The 15,926-nt window shown below is 44.5% G+C and overlaps 1 protein-coding gene across 1 annotated transcript in view; it reads right to left on the minus strand.

The window, feature by feature from the left end:
• ais (DExD-box helicase 52) overlaps positions 1-15,926 on the minus strand; it is a 43,550-nt gene that overhangs the window by 18,996 nt on the left and 8,628 nt on the right. Inside the window, exons 5-7 of the mRNA XM_045732688.2 lie at positions 14,115-14,259; positions 8,933-9,047; positions 2,536-2,639 (exon numbers count right to left, since the gene is read on the minus strand). Coding sequence (XP_045588644.2) covers positions 2,536-2,639; positions 8,933-9,047; positions 14,115-14,259 — 364 coding nt within the window. The remainder of the gene's footprint in view (positions 1-2,535; positions 2,640-8,932; positions 9,048-14,114; positions 14,260-15,926) is intronic.

A 15,926-nucleotide genomic window follows, 5' to 3' on the forward strand; every position in this document is an offset into this window, starting at 1 on the left:
GAGCTGATAAACCAGGACAGATATTCCAACCATGATGGTGTCAAAGGGGCAAACCACAAAAGGATCAGCACAAGCAGCAAGCAGAACTAGACTATCATGATGCATGATTGAAATGTTTAACGGAGGAGGAACCTTTCTCAGGAAGTGGGAACCAGACCCCTCACCCCCCCCCACATTCTATTGTAGAAAAATATAGAGGTACATTCCAACATAGAAAAAGGATGCTGCAGGAAGTATCAAACTAAATGTATGCAAACCATCAAAGGCACAGCGCCAGAGGACAGAAACCTTCAGAAAAAAAAACTAATCCGAGAAGCCTAATGGGACCCAGAAATGAACCCGAGGGGGAAGCAGCCGCATCCAACTCATATATAGCAAGAAAATAAGAAAAATTATTCTCCACCAACCAATTTGGGCTGAAAGGCATTCAAGGGTACACCTTTGGCTTCCCCTCAACCCTGGAAGCATGGTAATGAGGCCCCAGGGCAGAACCGAAGTCCTCACCCAACACCTGAGACAGGAACGTGTCCTCCCAAGGAGACTTAGGCTTAGGGCCAGAAGTGGTTGTGAAAGCAAGCACTCTGAAACTCCATCGGGATTGGAAGGCTCAACTACCTCCGCCGTTGACATGGAAATTACCACCCAAGGAAGTGGATGGTAATGGGCTACACCCCATGCTAAAGCCCAGGCCCGACTTCAAAACCCGCAGATGTTTTGGAGCTGGAACCAGGGAAAAGTGGAGTAAACACCGGAAATAGGGCAAACCATACCCACAAGGGAAGGAACAGGAGGTGTGGGTATAGTTTACCCTACAGAACACAAACCCAACCCAACACCAATCACCACCAACAGGCAGCAGGTGGTGGTGGTGGTTGGATCACCAACCCAACAGACAGCATGGTGGGAGCAGAATGATCATCATCAGGTAGCAAAGATAATAAACACTCCTCAAGCTCACAAAAAGCAAGACTAGAAGCACTACAAATAGTCAGCTGAGACCAGCATCAAGAGCAGAACTGAGAACAGAACTGACTTGGGGAGCCGGCTGGGAACCAGGACCAGGCCGCCTGTAGTTTGGCATTTTTTTGAGGATTCATTTTCTGCGAGACCTCCGTTATTTTTAAAGCTGCTTTCTGGAGGCTTTATCTGGTGAGGTGGTAGATCATCACCTGCTCTCTGGGCTTCTGTAAGGGAGCCAGGTTCTGGCTCTGGTTCCCGGTTTTGCAAACAACACTATGCACGGCTGATGACCACTAAACTGATAACAGTTTAGTGTTAGCACTCACAGGAAGACTCGGAGCCACAAGGGGATCCCCCCAGAAAAGCTATTGGTAACAGGAACACAATGACAGTCTTACAAAAAAAATAATGATCCGTGTAATAAGTTTACACATTTTAAACACGGTAGATACTGTACTAAAAAGGGCCTCAGGTCCTGCAGGACCCCGAGAGGATGGAAACCTCTAGAAGGATGATCCCAAGGAGCCCGAAGGTACATGGAACCGAACCCTGGGGGAGAAGGGAACCGCATCCAAATCATACTCGTACAGGAATGGAAGGTATGAGAACCTCTTCCCCTGCAAAAGGAAACCCTCAGAGAAAACCAGGAACCACATAGTCGAAAGGAACCTAAGGGCCCAAATCTCACTCCCCCAAGCACGGGAAGCTGCCTAAGAGGGCCCCAGCGCAGAGCCAGCGTCCTCGCCCACCACCTGGGATAGAAAAGCAGAGTCTAAAGGAGACGCTTTAATGAAAGGAGAACCTAGAAGACTCTACAGGACTAGCAGGCTCCCCTGCCTTCACTCCCGAATCGAAAGGGGGGGCAACCTTTGGAGCCGGCCGAGCCACACCTCGTGATAAATCCTGTCCTGACCAGGTTCTGGCACTGGTTCCTTGTATGCCAAACTGAACTGCATGGGTGATGTGACCTAATAGTTGGGAGCTATCTCAGTGAAATGGCTTCAGGGGCTCCCAAAAGAAGTAATTCTTGGAAATTACAGTGTTTACAAGAATAATTTGTAGGAAGTTGAGCATTCTGAACCATTTGTATCACAGCAAGCAGTTTCACTCTCTAGTGGATTGACCCATGCTCAATTTGAAAAAACTTGTCCCGCATGGGCTGCAAAAATTACACAGAAGCCGGACATATTTACAGTATCCCGGTGGTGTCAGTGTCAAGGCTAAGGTTAACTACCAAGGTGTTGTTCAGAAATATGTACTTATAGTACTTAGCAAGTAGCCAAGTACATACTTAGTGAACGTACTTATAATATGCTACTTGCTAAGTACTATAAGTGGACACAGACTCAACAACACTGTATACTGAGATCAATTTAAGTCATGGCATACCATGCAGAAACTATAATACTAACAGTGAGTTTGCCAGTTTCATCTGCACTTGTTAACTAGCCAAAGCCAGAAGAGTGCCTACATGCTATATCTTATTCTGTACGTACCAAATGTAATACAATTTTGTGCTGCTGAAGATAGAATATGATCCAAAATAAACATGAATGTAATTTAAGTGATACTTACCAAACTTTTGAGCAGATTGAGGCCCAAATTTCTCCACAGCTTTGCTGACATTGCTAATGATGAATGCACGTATACCAAGCCCTTCAGAAAGCCTCACACACTCCCTAGAAATAAAAAAAAAAAACAGCGTTGAATGTAATGAAACGCTATTTTCTGGGTGAGCTCTGGAGGCTCCCTGGAGCTATCAGGCTAATGTGTTATATATTAGCCCAGGGCATTAGTCTATGGAGTTCAGCCTACTGGGGACCACGAACCAGATCCTGGCCCCCCTCAGAGAGGTTGGAGTGAGCAATGGCCCTGGAAAACCCCTCTGTGGTTAGGGGTTTTCCTTATCAGGCATCGACTGAGATTAGGCACCTAGAAAGGTAGGCATCCACAAAACAAACCCCACATGGTAAGAAAATTACCATTAAAAAACAAAAAAGAGAGGCAGAACTCCCACCAATCCCAAGTAAACAAGCAAACACCACACTACACCTCCGTACCGCTCATCCATGCAGCCCACCCCTTCCCGAGAGGGAAAGGGGAAGCCCCGGACCTCCCAGCACCGGCTACCTAGCACTCCAATCTAGTCAAGCATTGGAGCTATCTAGTCAAGCATAAGACTAAACTGGAAAAGGTTCAAAGGTTTGCCAGCAGATTAGTACCCGAGCTGAGAGGTATGAGCTACGAGGAGAGACTACGGGAATTGAACCTCACTTCGTTGGAAGACAGAAGAGTTAGGGGGGACATGATCACTACATTCAAGATTCTCAAGGGAATCGACAGGGTTGATAAAGACAGGCTATTTAACACAAGGGGCACACGCACTAGGGGACACAGGTGGAAACTGAGTGCCCAAATGAGCCACAGAGATATTAGAAAGAACTTTTTTAGTGTCAGAGTGGTTGACAAATGGAATGCATTAGGAAGCAATGTGGTGGAGGCTGACTCCATACACAGTTTCAAGTGTAGATATGATAGAGCCCAATAGGCTCAGGAACCTGTACACCTGTTGATTGACAGTTGAGAGGCGGGACCAAAGAGCCAGAGCTCAACCCCCGCAAGCACAACTAGGTGAGTACTCCAGCTCAGAAGCTAAGCATCAAACAACGCAAAAAACTGCCAACCGGAGGGAGGGAGGGAGGGTTGTCATGGACCCTCCAGGGCTCACCCAGAAAATGGCATTTCACTACATTCAACACTTGTTTCCTGTGGGGAGCCCCTACGGCTCCCTGGAGCTACATACCCAAAAATAAGGAAAAGAGGGCCTTACCCGGGAGGCGGCCACAACATACTCCTCAATGTGAGGTCGAGACAACTGGCTGCAACCTGCTGCAACCTATGACCCAAAGCAACACAGGAACGCCCATGAGCAGGAACGTTAACCAAATAATAAGCGGCCAGGACCCTGTTTGACCTCTAAAATCCCCGCACCCAAATATCAACTCGAGACATGTTGCCAAACACGGCAGCCAATGCAGCAAACGTCAAACTTCAATGACAGCCAAACTGCCGCGAACTCCTGCACCGTGTTGTGAGCCCGACAGAAGGATGGACCCCACCACCCCTGGCCGGCCTGGTGAGCACTGGTCACAAAGCCCCAGCAGAGAGACGACACATCCATGAACACATCGAGCGAGAGCTTGGGCAGGCGCCAAGACACTGAACCCCGAATAGGACGCCAACGATGCAGCAACCAACACAAGGCCCCCCGGAATACGAACCCAGCGATCGCAAGAGAAGCAGAAGGGGCATCCCAGAAGGAACCAGAACAGACGCCAAAGTCAAACCTAACCCAACAGGTAGCCAGCACGGCGAAGTTCAATCTCCTGCACAACTACTTGAGCAACCGCCGAGTGACCCAGTACATCCCCAGAAACAGCCAAAGGTGGGACCGCAGCTGCAGCAATGCCTCCGGAGGGAGAGACATGGAAGCGGTCAAAGAGTCCCAAACAAGACCCAGCCAGGCTTTGTCCGAGCCTGGACAAAACTAAATGGGACTTCCTCCAGTTCACCAGGAACCCTGCAAGCTCGAAGAGAACCACACCCATGGCAAGCAGACAAGCAGACCGACTGGGACCCCACACCATCCAATCGTTGAGGTAGGCCAGGACCCGAACCCCTAGCAGATGCAGACGGGTCACCACGACCCGGGTAAGATGTGTGAATAAGCGAGGTGCCAAATTCAAGCCAAAAGGAAGGCAATGTAAGCAGTAAGCCACCATGAAACTTAGCCAGTACCTGAACCTCGGATGAATAGGGACGTGCCAATACGCATCCTTGAGGTCCAGGGACACCATCCAGACACCCAGCTCCAAAAGAAGCCGGACCTGAGACAGAGTGGTCATCTGAAAGGAGGGGCTAAGAATCCAGGGGTTCGGACAGAACAAGTTCAGAAGGAACTGTAGATCCACTCGGTTCCATTTCAGCACTGGGAACAGGCGAGAAATCCACCTAGGGGATGGGGTCGTTTCGACCACGCCCAAGCACACCCACTCCAAGATGACCTGACAAAGCGCAGGGGTTCAGGCCCCAAACCTCCCGAAGGAGGAGCCACCCAACGCCACCACAGACCAGATGACACGACCGAAAATGGCCACAAATTGTGGGACCAAGTGCGAGCAAACAGAGCGAGCCTTCCCCCATTGCCTTGTCAACGGGGCGAACTGCGAAAGGGCCGATACCCCTTACGAGAAGGGGGCGTCGGCCCCCGGCACTCAACACCACCATATCCTCCTCAGCCAGGCCGAAGACAGCTCAAGAATGGAAAAGAAGCGCAAGACCGAAGCCAAATGTCCACAGGTGTGCAAATCCTCGGCAACCAAGCACGTTGAAAGGGTAGGAACCTGCACGTGCAGCTGCACAAGGGCCAACATTCCAAGAAAGCACAGGGGCGAACAAGCATGCATTAAGGCACTCAAACTCGCTCCCAATGTAAACCTGCAGAACAGTAAAAGTTTCTCACCACTCAAGCGTATGGGTCCAACAGAACCCATGCCATGCCCCCAATGAAAAGAACAGGCAATCTGCCAGCCAGGAAGACTCCGTAACCTCCAAACGCACCCAATATAGGGAAGAAGAACCGAACTCAAACAAGGACAGATCCATCACGGAGGTGGAATCCGGGTCTCACAGAAGGCATGCATCAAGAGCCTCCTGAACCTCTGGAGGCGAGATTCGAGAGGCAGAAAACCTCGGGAATGACAGGGCCGAGGAACCCAAGGGAGCCCGGAACTGAACTTGGGGTAGGAACTGACCCCAAATCATACCCATACAAGGAAAGGGGGTGGGAGGAGGGTAAGAAAACCTCTCCCCCTGCAACAACAACAAACCCTGCAAAGAGGGCACCAACATCCAAGATGACAACAGACAACACTAGGGGAGTTATTTTAATCTTTTAGATGTAGATTGCATAGGTTAACCAGACAGTGGTCTGTTTTGATTCGCCTACCTTTCTGGGTCCTTCCCCGGTCGATGGCAATCATGACATACTGTACTTTAAATATAGAGTGCTCGTAGGCCATCGCTCCCTGCACCTCTCCAAGGGGGCCAGGTTTTGGCTCGTGGTCCCCAGTAAGCATAAGGACTCCTGTGACTGATGACCACAAACTAAAATAGGATATATCAGTTCGGATAGCTTCTGAGAGCCGACAGGGCTCCCCACAGAAAATATGGCTTTGAGTGTAGATGAAAATGTTCCCTTTAGAGGAAGTCACTTGGTTGCTCCCTCACAAATTGTTCTGCTCTCCCAAGGACATGATCACACAACAGTGATGCCAGAACAATAACCGAGGCATTTAACAACATACTTGGGCAAATTTCGTACCCATTCGAAACGTGCACACAGTTGGTTGGGTACGAAATGGACTCTTGCGACCTCCAGTGAGAGGCAGCCATCATGGAAAAAATTATAAATGCCCTGGGACTGCTGGCTGGCTTAGTTCTCAGTGAGCAACCATGGGTGGCACACGCGCCTATGGCTCCCAAACACCTGTCAGACGTGGTGTTGAAAGATCGCTCTCTGTCGGTGAAATTTAGACCTTATTGTTTGAAGAACACAAGGGTCACGATATTGATGAAGCTAGGCACAATAAGGACCTAACACAAGGGCCAAATGCAAGTGATACAGCACCGATATCGACAGCACCATATCGATGATACAGTGAGCGTATCCAATAGTAGCTAAGCGCCACCCACGCTCACCTGTGTTATCTCCAATTTTTATAGATGATACATAGATGAATCGTTTTCTGGGTTCAGTGATGACGCATCTGATAAAAGTAGCATAGATGAACATTGTTAGCAGCTTCCATGGTGGTGTTTTCCATCGATCTGTTCAAGAATAGCTGAATCTCTTCCTGAATACCTGCATTTCTTCCAGAATACCTGAATCTTTTCCAGAATACCTGAATCTTTTCCAGAATACCTGAATCTTTTCCAGAATACCTGAATCTTTTCCAGAATACCTGAATCTTTTCCAGAATACCCAAATCTCTTCCTGAATACCTTACAAAGTGATCTTTTCCTATAATCTTTTCAAAACTACCCTTACACTTCACAAGCTTGGCTACATACCACCTACAGGTACTAAAGCCAAGGGTGTACTTGAGTGTGTTACAGTGGTACCTCGGAATGTGAGTGTCCCTGTATGCGAGTTTTTCGGAAGACGAGCAGGATTTACTCCAAAAATATGTCTCGGGACGCGAGGGTTACCTCGGGACGCGAGGGTTACCTCGGGACGCGAGTTTGTTGATACGTGTACAGGCCGACTGGTGCGTGGTGGCATGGCGATCGCGCCTCAGTTTACCAGTGTCTCGTGTCCAGTGACTATCCCACCTGAATTCTTCACAAGGATTTACAGTTTATCGGTTTTTTGGCCATTTGAGCATAAAAGTTGTCATTATATATCTTGCCATGGGTCTCAAGAAAGCCATTGGTAAGGTTCAACCTAAGAAAATAGCTGTGAGTAGAGGCAGTAGAGGATGTCCCTTCTTGATTAAGAAAATGTGTGAAGTATGGGAAGAACTGCAAAGTTTTGTTGAAAAAACTCACCCAGATAAAGCTGTAGCAGGCCGTTGCATTGACCTTTTAAATGATAATGTGATGTCTTACTACAGACAAGTGTTAAAATGTAGGGAAAAACAAGTGTCATTAGACAAATTCTTAGTAAAACAAGCAAGTCCTAGTGGTATGCAGGCAAAATGTGCCAGAGTGTGCATACCAGTGAAGTCCTCACTGCCTGATGTGATAATGGAAGGGGACTCCCCTTCCAAACAGTAACTCCTCTCTTCCTCCCACCTCCTCACCATCTTCCATACGCCTACAGCAATCAACAGCAAGGTAAGTAATAACTTGAACATAGTTTTGTAGGTTTATTTAGATGAATTAGGTATAAAAATTTAGTTTGATGTGGGGTTTTTGGGGTAGTCAGGAACGGATTAATTCATTTCCCTTTATTTCTTATGGGGAAATTAGCTTCGGAATGCGAGTTTTCGGAATACGAGGCGTCTCCAGGAACCAATTAAACTCTTAAACTGAGGTATGCCTGTATTTGCATGCACACAGAACGAAGAAACGAGAAGCAAAAATCTGTCTGTACCTGGTGCATCGAGAACGAAGTCACGCTGTGTACCATGGACTGCTTCTTTGATTATCACTCACTTCCGAAGTACCGAGTGTGTAATACACTGTATTACTGTGTAAATATAGTGTGTGAAACTTTACATACGTAATGTAATATTAGTGAATTTTGAACAAGTCATATTGCGACAATAAACATTTATTGTGGACACATTACTGACACATGTATCATAGTTCCATGGAACATTGTGAATGTTCTACTGTATAAATATTGTAAAGGACACATCAGATACGATACAAAAAAAAAAATTATAGAGCATTGAAAATACATAAATATTATTTGTAAACATATTTGTAGCAACTTGAGGCTTGAATGGCCAGCGCGATTGTGTCCGAGAGCTTCATGCACGGGCGACCAGCCTGTGATGACGTCACACACCACTTTGTCAATGTCCCCACAGCCAAAGTAAGTGGAATTAAAAAAAAAAAATTTCGTGTACATGTTCAAGGAAGAGAATTTATCATTTTGCAAAGATTTTGATTTTTTTTTTTTTTTGGCGAATACTTGATTTTCAGTGCACAGTGAGAATGTCACAATAAACGAAGCGCATCATAGTGGTTAATAGTTACTGGTAGCTAGAGTTGCAATCCACAAATACACACATTGGCTCCAATGGGATTTTTGTGATTTTTTCAATGGAGTTGAAGTCCACTACTGGAATTCATAGATTCCATTGTATCTGACTATGCAAAGAATCGGATTTTGTTGATGTATGTTTACAGTATTAAATACACACAATCATTTGTTTCTCGTATACACACATTAAGTACTTACCTATGCGTCTGCTTTGCAAGCTCACGAGTAGGAGAAAGCACAACAGCACGAAATCCTTTCCTCTGTGGACCACCCAGCTGATGTAGCAGGGGCACCAGAAAGGCTGCCGTTTTACCTGTTTAAAATTTTGTAGTTACTGTACTATTTTGTAACATTTAGCTCATAGCTGGAGTGGGGAATTATGAGACAGGTTTCATGATGGCAATAAAGGATATAGACTGGGGCCCAAATGTTTAGATATGGCAACCTGGAAGCAATTCAGCTGTGTGGTAGAGAGGGAAAACGTGGTTACCTTTCGATGATTTCGGGGCTCAACTTCCCCACGGCCCAGTCTCCGACCAGGCCTCCTTGGTAATAGGCCTCTCCTACCCCAGGCCTGGTCTCAGACCAGACCTCTTGGTAGTAAAGAATTAAAGATATCTTTGGTACCTTGTTCTGTTTGGGAACTACTCTTCCTAGAGGGCTTGGGTTCAGGTTGAAATTTCCACTGCTGGCATTTAAACATTCTATAAATATTTTGGAAAGAACACTGAAAATATCTACTAAAGAATCCTACACATTTTCTTTAGCTGAGGAACAAATATTTGTAAAGAGATTTAAGATTGCCTTAGGAAGTACAGTATATACAAGTGAGAAAATAAGATACAAAAATCAAGCAATAACCATTGAGCTGTGTCTGTTTATATAAGACAATATCCTGGTGCGCAAGAAACGAAAAAATTCCATGTTAAAATGCATTTGCTGATGGGAAAAATATAACAAATTTGTGACTTACATTAGCTATGGTGAAGCGAGGAAATATCATAATGGCATCATGATTCATTAGCATACATGGAAAGATTGCACCGTTTTACCATATTTTTTTCCAAGTCCAATGATGCATTGGGCTGTTAATAATGTTATTTATATCACAGAATGTGTGGAATATAGATACACACATATATCCATTTCACTAATGGGTGCACAATATTATTTTCTTTAAATAATAACACTTACTTCTTTTATATTACTGTATACAGACAGTGTAACCATAGTTATATATAATTATCACTACTTTTATGCATCATAATGAATCACTAAGCAGTTCTGGTGGCTGTTGAATCTCATAATCCAAGCATAGCAGAGCGCCACACACACACTAGACAGTTGCAAATGCCACCTAACAGCAAAATGTCTCCCAATATACTACACATACTGCTAATGCTAGCCACAACACTGCTCTTATTATCAGAATCCTGGTCACTAAATACTCAATATGAATAACGTTCCACAAATTTGTTTTGCAAAACATCACGAGGTCTCATTTCATGATGCATAGCTGCACCAAACTGCAGGTATGAGTGCTGCGGTAGACAGACTACCTCATGTTGTGAACGTAGTAACCAGCATTGAGTTCACTGATATCTGAACCTTGAACATCTGTTTACTGGTGGCCTGAGGAAACAGATGCAAGCCCTGTGTATCCAGGTGTGGTACTTTAACCTTTTTTAGACTCTGGGACCTTCCGGCCAACATATTGCAGCAGCCTTGTGGCTCTAGTTTCCTTGCCTTATGGCATATATCATGTGAAGCTTTCCGGCTATTTTCCTCATTCTGTGCCTTGCAGCGTTTGTGGGAAATTCTAGAAAACCTCAGATATATGCAGCATTTGATCATTCCTCAGGATGCCACCCACAACAGTCGACTAACACCCAGGTTCCTAATCACTGCTAGGGGAACAGAGGCAATGGGTGTAAGGAGACCTTCCCATACGTCTCGCCTTGCCTGGGATGGAAGCTGCAGTGGAAGGGTTAAATATAATGAAACACCTTCTGATGGACCAATCAGTAGCCCCCCAAAGATATACCATTTCAGCTGCCAAGCCTTAGAAAATTATTTTATTTATTTATTTATATACAAGAAGGTACATTGGGGTTAAGAGAGAACATAGAAATGAAGTTGATTTTGCATTATTGTAAAGTCACTAGCACACATAGCGTTTCATGCAATCATACCAGGTCTCTCCTTTGAGATCCACCTGAGCCTACCGGAAACCAGGACATGAATCTGGTTCTCCTCAAGAGGTGAGGGGGGGAGCTTCAGGATCAGAGATCAATCCAAAAACCCAAGAAATAATGTACCAGAAAGTACAAGCACATCAAAACAAACAACTACTTGAAAACAAATTATTAAACCTTCATGAAAACATGACACACATACAGTATTGCAGAATGAATGCCCAAGCTGTAATGCCTCCGACAGCCATCAGACAGCAACCCAAGTCACCCTGCCAGCAAGCCTTCCATAGGAAAGAAGGAAATAGAGCAGGTATGGGGCAGCTACCGAGTGGCCCACAAGAGAGGGCATTTTATTGCACTCGGTGCTCGATTTCCTAGACGACTTTCCCAACAGCTCCCCTATCTGATTGACAATAGTATATTTGAAGGGGAGGCTGGCTTTTCTGAAAGGCTAACAAAAGACTAATAAAACAAAAATACAGAAGGGGCCTAACCATGGGAGAAGATGATCCAGCACAGAACATCTGCACTACACCAAAAGTCCAAGTGACACAGGAGTGGTGAGGCTAAGGAACATGAAGCAAGTAGGAGGAGGCCAACACCTGGTTGGACAGCCCGGATGTTCACCATGGACTCAATGGCAAAGAAAGCTGACGTAGAAGCAAACTTCCCCACATCATGAGAACAGGTATAAAGCACTGGTTTTATAAACCAAACAACCACCTTCCTGATGACTTGGGAGAGTTGGACAATGGAACAAAGAACCCCAAACAGCCAAAATAACACTCAAGCCATGTGACTGGGAGCCCAAGCTAAACAGTCATTGAAGTACTAAATGTAGACCCCCATAGACATTCAACTTGCAGATGATCACTCCAAGAAACCAGGTCAACCTGGGCACCAAGACAACCCAAATAGTAAAATCTGATGGAGGGAGTGAGGAACCCCACATGAATCCCAGTTACTTCCCAAAACCAGGCTCAGTGTAACTGACAATCAGGGGTCTTCATATTCCACATGGAAGGGGGTATGAAGACAAAGATTTGGAATATAAGGATGAGGTGAAGAAATGGCATCCAGCCACTTGGACCATCAATGATCAAATGTAAACCCTGCAAGAATCAACATCATTACTCTACCAACTAGTGCAAGTGATTGAAGAACAGTTACAAGGACAACACCCAAGTGGACTCTTAAAGATAATCTAACATGGCTTGACAGCAAGCATACCGAGCCACAAAGCAGTCGGTAAATGCATCATAAACAACCTGGGCAGAGGATCTGAGGCACCAAGAAAATAGTAGGTGTAGCTTTGACACCTTCAATGCCAATGGTTTCCTGTGTGGAAAAATAGTGAAAGACCATGAGATGCCAATGAGACTAATGAATGTCAGAGACAAATGCTGTAGGCAAATGAGAAGACTGGACATGAAACTGCCACATCCTGACTTTATAAGATAGGGCAGGAGCAAACAACATCTACATACAGAGATCACACTAACGTGATCACACTAACGTGATCACACTAACGTCTGGGATGCTCCCGGACACAGGTTCGAATCCTCGTCACGGCCCTTGTGGATTTGTTCAAACAACATCTACTTCCTATACCCAACAAAGCATACCACCAAGACACTAAACGTGGAGGAAGGCGGAAACATTTACCATATAAATACCTGGAAATAACAGAACCGCCACTGTCACCAAAGAATAGCCAGTCCACAAGCCAGGAGTATGCTGGAACCTCAGACATTTAGCAAGAAAGCAGCAACATATCCACATGCAAAGAACCAGGCTCTTGATTAGATAAATAATTATGACCTTGCAACAGGTAAAGCAGCAAGTCTAAGCCAGCTTGACAAAAAGAGAAATGAGACTGCAAAAACTAACTTAAACATTTTGCAGTGAGAGTGGTTAGCCAGTGTGAAACAAAACCACTGAAAGGCTCCAGAAAATCCCGAGGAGGATGGAAGGAGCAGGTGGTGAAAAGCTCAAACCGCATAGGCAAATTCAGAAGATCAGAACCCAGAGATAGAGGCCCTCCAGCCTCGGAATTAAACCAAAAGACGGCAATATGTAACCAAGACTCTGCCTTAAAACACCACCAATGCCCTGGAATCTTTACCTTGTACTTTCCCTATATTTTCCCAGGTGACTAGGGTTGGAACCTAATTCTGCACCAAAGCCTGAAGACTGGGCACTAGGACAAGAATGAGTAACAACCACAGAGGGTAACTTTTCCACAAATTACTAAACCACTGAAGAACACAATTAAAATAAAGGTGGCACTGAATAGGCTGGAGTGGACTCGGCTTCCCCGAGATACATCCTCTGATGGGGTACCCCCACAACCCAATTCATCTCCCAATAGGACCTGCTGGCTTTTGAAACTGCCATTTCGAAGCCCTGGGGCAATGGGGTAAGAAAAGATGGATGATAAATAGCTGTGCACAAGCCAAGCCTGCTAGGCACATTGAAAGCAGTGGTAAGAGGCTTGAATTTTGCAAATGTTGTAAACCCCAAAGCCTTAAAGTAACCCGGGACCTGCAGACAGCTCAAAAGGGCTACACAAACAAGCTCGGAAGACTTCAAGACACCCCTGAAGCACACTTGCATTGTATGAATTGCTAAAACCCAGTGTCAAAGCACAACCCTAAACCAACACCAGAGGGCTGGCCTAGCAGTGAAGAAGCAGAGCAATCAAATCTAAATCAAACAATCAAGCACTTAGACATTTACTATCATTATTAAAATTATACAATGTACTATAGTATATAAGCATCATCAACTAATTATAATCATTATAAGTGATCACTTATAATTATCATCTCTTAATAAATTTAAATTAATACACACACAATAAGTTTTCTTGTAATATCAATTTAATCTAAATTTTCACTAACCATAATGAATATCTAATTATAAATACAGTAAATATAATCATCATAATTAATTATATATAATTATTATCTTCAATAATATCCAATCAATATAAATAATTGTTACATATAGCGATTATTTTAGATCATTTCCTAAATAATATATAATAAACTAATATATAACACACTGCTATCATTATTTATAATACCTATCAAATGACTGAAAGGAATACATAATATGAAATTAATATACTTTCAAGCAAGGGGGGGGGGGGGGATGGTGCAGAGGGGAAGGCTAAACATTACCTGATCCAGTAGGTGCGCAGCCGAGCACCTCCCGGCCCTGCAGCATGAGAGGCCAAGCCTGCATCTGTATGGGCGTCGGGCTGGCAAAACCTTGGCTTCTGAGGTTGCTCACCAGTGTCTCGTGTACACAATAGCGGTCCAAAAGCTGCACAATGCAAGACAAGACCTGTCTCATTATTTAATCCTCGTCACAATTGTTGAAAAAATACTGTAGTACCATACAAAAACACCCTGATAAAAAGTGTGAAGAAAAGATGTATGTTATGACCTGTGTAAGTTAATAATTGAAGGAGGGTGTGGTTGTCTGCTCAAGGACATTGTTTCAGCTCACTTCTATATGAAAGTGAAACACGAGTATGTAATACTAAATTTGCCGTGAAGTTTTGAAGAGCAGAGAAGGGAATGAACATGTGAGAGAAGCATGTGCAATAAACAAGATTGTAGTCATTGAAGAATAAAGGACAGGGAAAGACTTCCATGTCGAAAGCTGAACCCCAAGCCAGCACCAGTGGTCATCACACTATCACATCACACACACACAGAGTCTTAAGGAGTAGCCATCCTCACACTTACTCATGAAACAGTAGACAACACCATCCAAGTAGGACAAATTGTAAAGAAATAGTTGCAACTGAGTGACCTACTAAGTTGTTTTTTATCCATGTTCAAAGTACTATTCTTGAGCAAGGACACTCGGATGCTCTCTTAAGCCAAACTCCAATTGGAAGAAACAACTACCAACAAGAAGAGAAGTACAAAGCAAAGAAATTTACAGGGAACTTATCCAAACTACTAAGATAAGACGGACAAAGGCGACATCTGGGCATGCAGAACCCAATCTGGCTGGAATACCATTAAGAGAAAGGCACCAAAACATGCCAGCTAACCAATGAGGCAAGGAAGCAGGGAACTCGGTAAATGGCCAGAAATCTGCATGCCTGACCCTAACTCACCTGGGACCAAAAGTCTGAATGAAAAATGTGCCGAAAGAACAAACTACACAAAACATGTGTAGAAAGATGAATTACCACAGAACCAGAATATGGGTTGAAATTGACAATGAGAAACTAAATAAAAACCACATCTTACAAGAAAAACCCAGTGCCACAAACGATGGCAAAACTCTGAAAGGTAGAGAACATACACTGTCTGTAGGAAAAAAACCTGACAATGGCCAGCAAGAAGGAGAGGCCAGTGGTGGATGAAGTCAGAACCAGGTTGCAAGCAACAAGTGATATTAGTACTGATTGAGTGAAATTGAGAGAGGGAGAGTGCAGAAGAGCAGAAATGCCCACCAGGCCCGAGGTGAAACATGATGTCGCAAAGGAAACAGTTGTGGAAAAGGGACATCCGAGCATCCGCCATCCACACAAAGTGTATCCCTGAAAAATACTACACCCATTCAATGACAGAGCACCAGATAACACATACAATATATATACAATATACAATCAATAGAGAGAGGGGGAGTGAAGAATAAGGAGAGGGGGAACAAGTTCCTGAAGATTGCATACACCAACATAGATGGAGTGAGATCGAAGATACTGGAGTTAAGTGATGTAATACAGCTGCAGACACCAGACATTGTTGCACTCACGGAGACAAAACTTGAAGATGTAATTTTACTGCTGGTAAAAGAACACCTAAAGGTGAAGGAAATAATGACTGCCAATCCACAAGAAGTTGACATAATAGCACTAGAGATCTGCTATGAGGATGATAAACTAATGATGATAAATGCATATAGTCCACCGCCAAGCAGCACATGGTCAAAGGAGGAGCTAGATAGTAAACGTGAAGGTCTTATAACAA

Source organism: Procambarus clarkii, chromosome 4 (genome assembly GCF_040958095.1).
Source record: "Procambarus clarkii isolate CNS0578487 chromosome 4, FALCON_Pclarkii_2.0, whole genome shotgun sequence".
Classification (NCBI taxonomy): domain Eukaryota; kingdom Metazoa; phylum Arthropoda; class Malacostraca; order Decapoda; family Cambaridae; genus Procambarus; species Procambarus clarkii.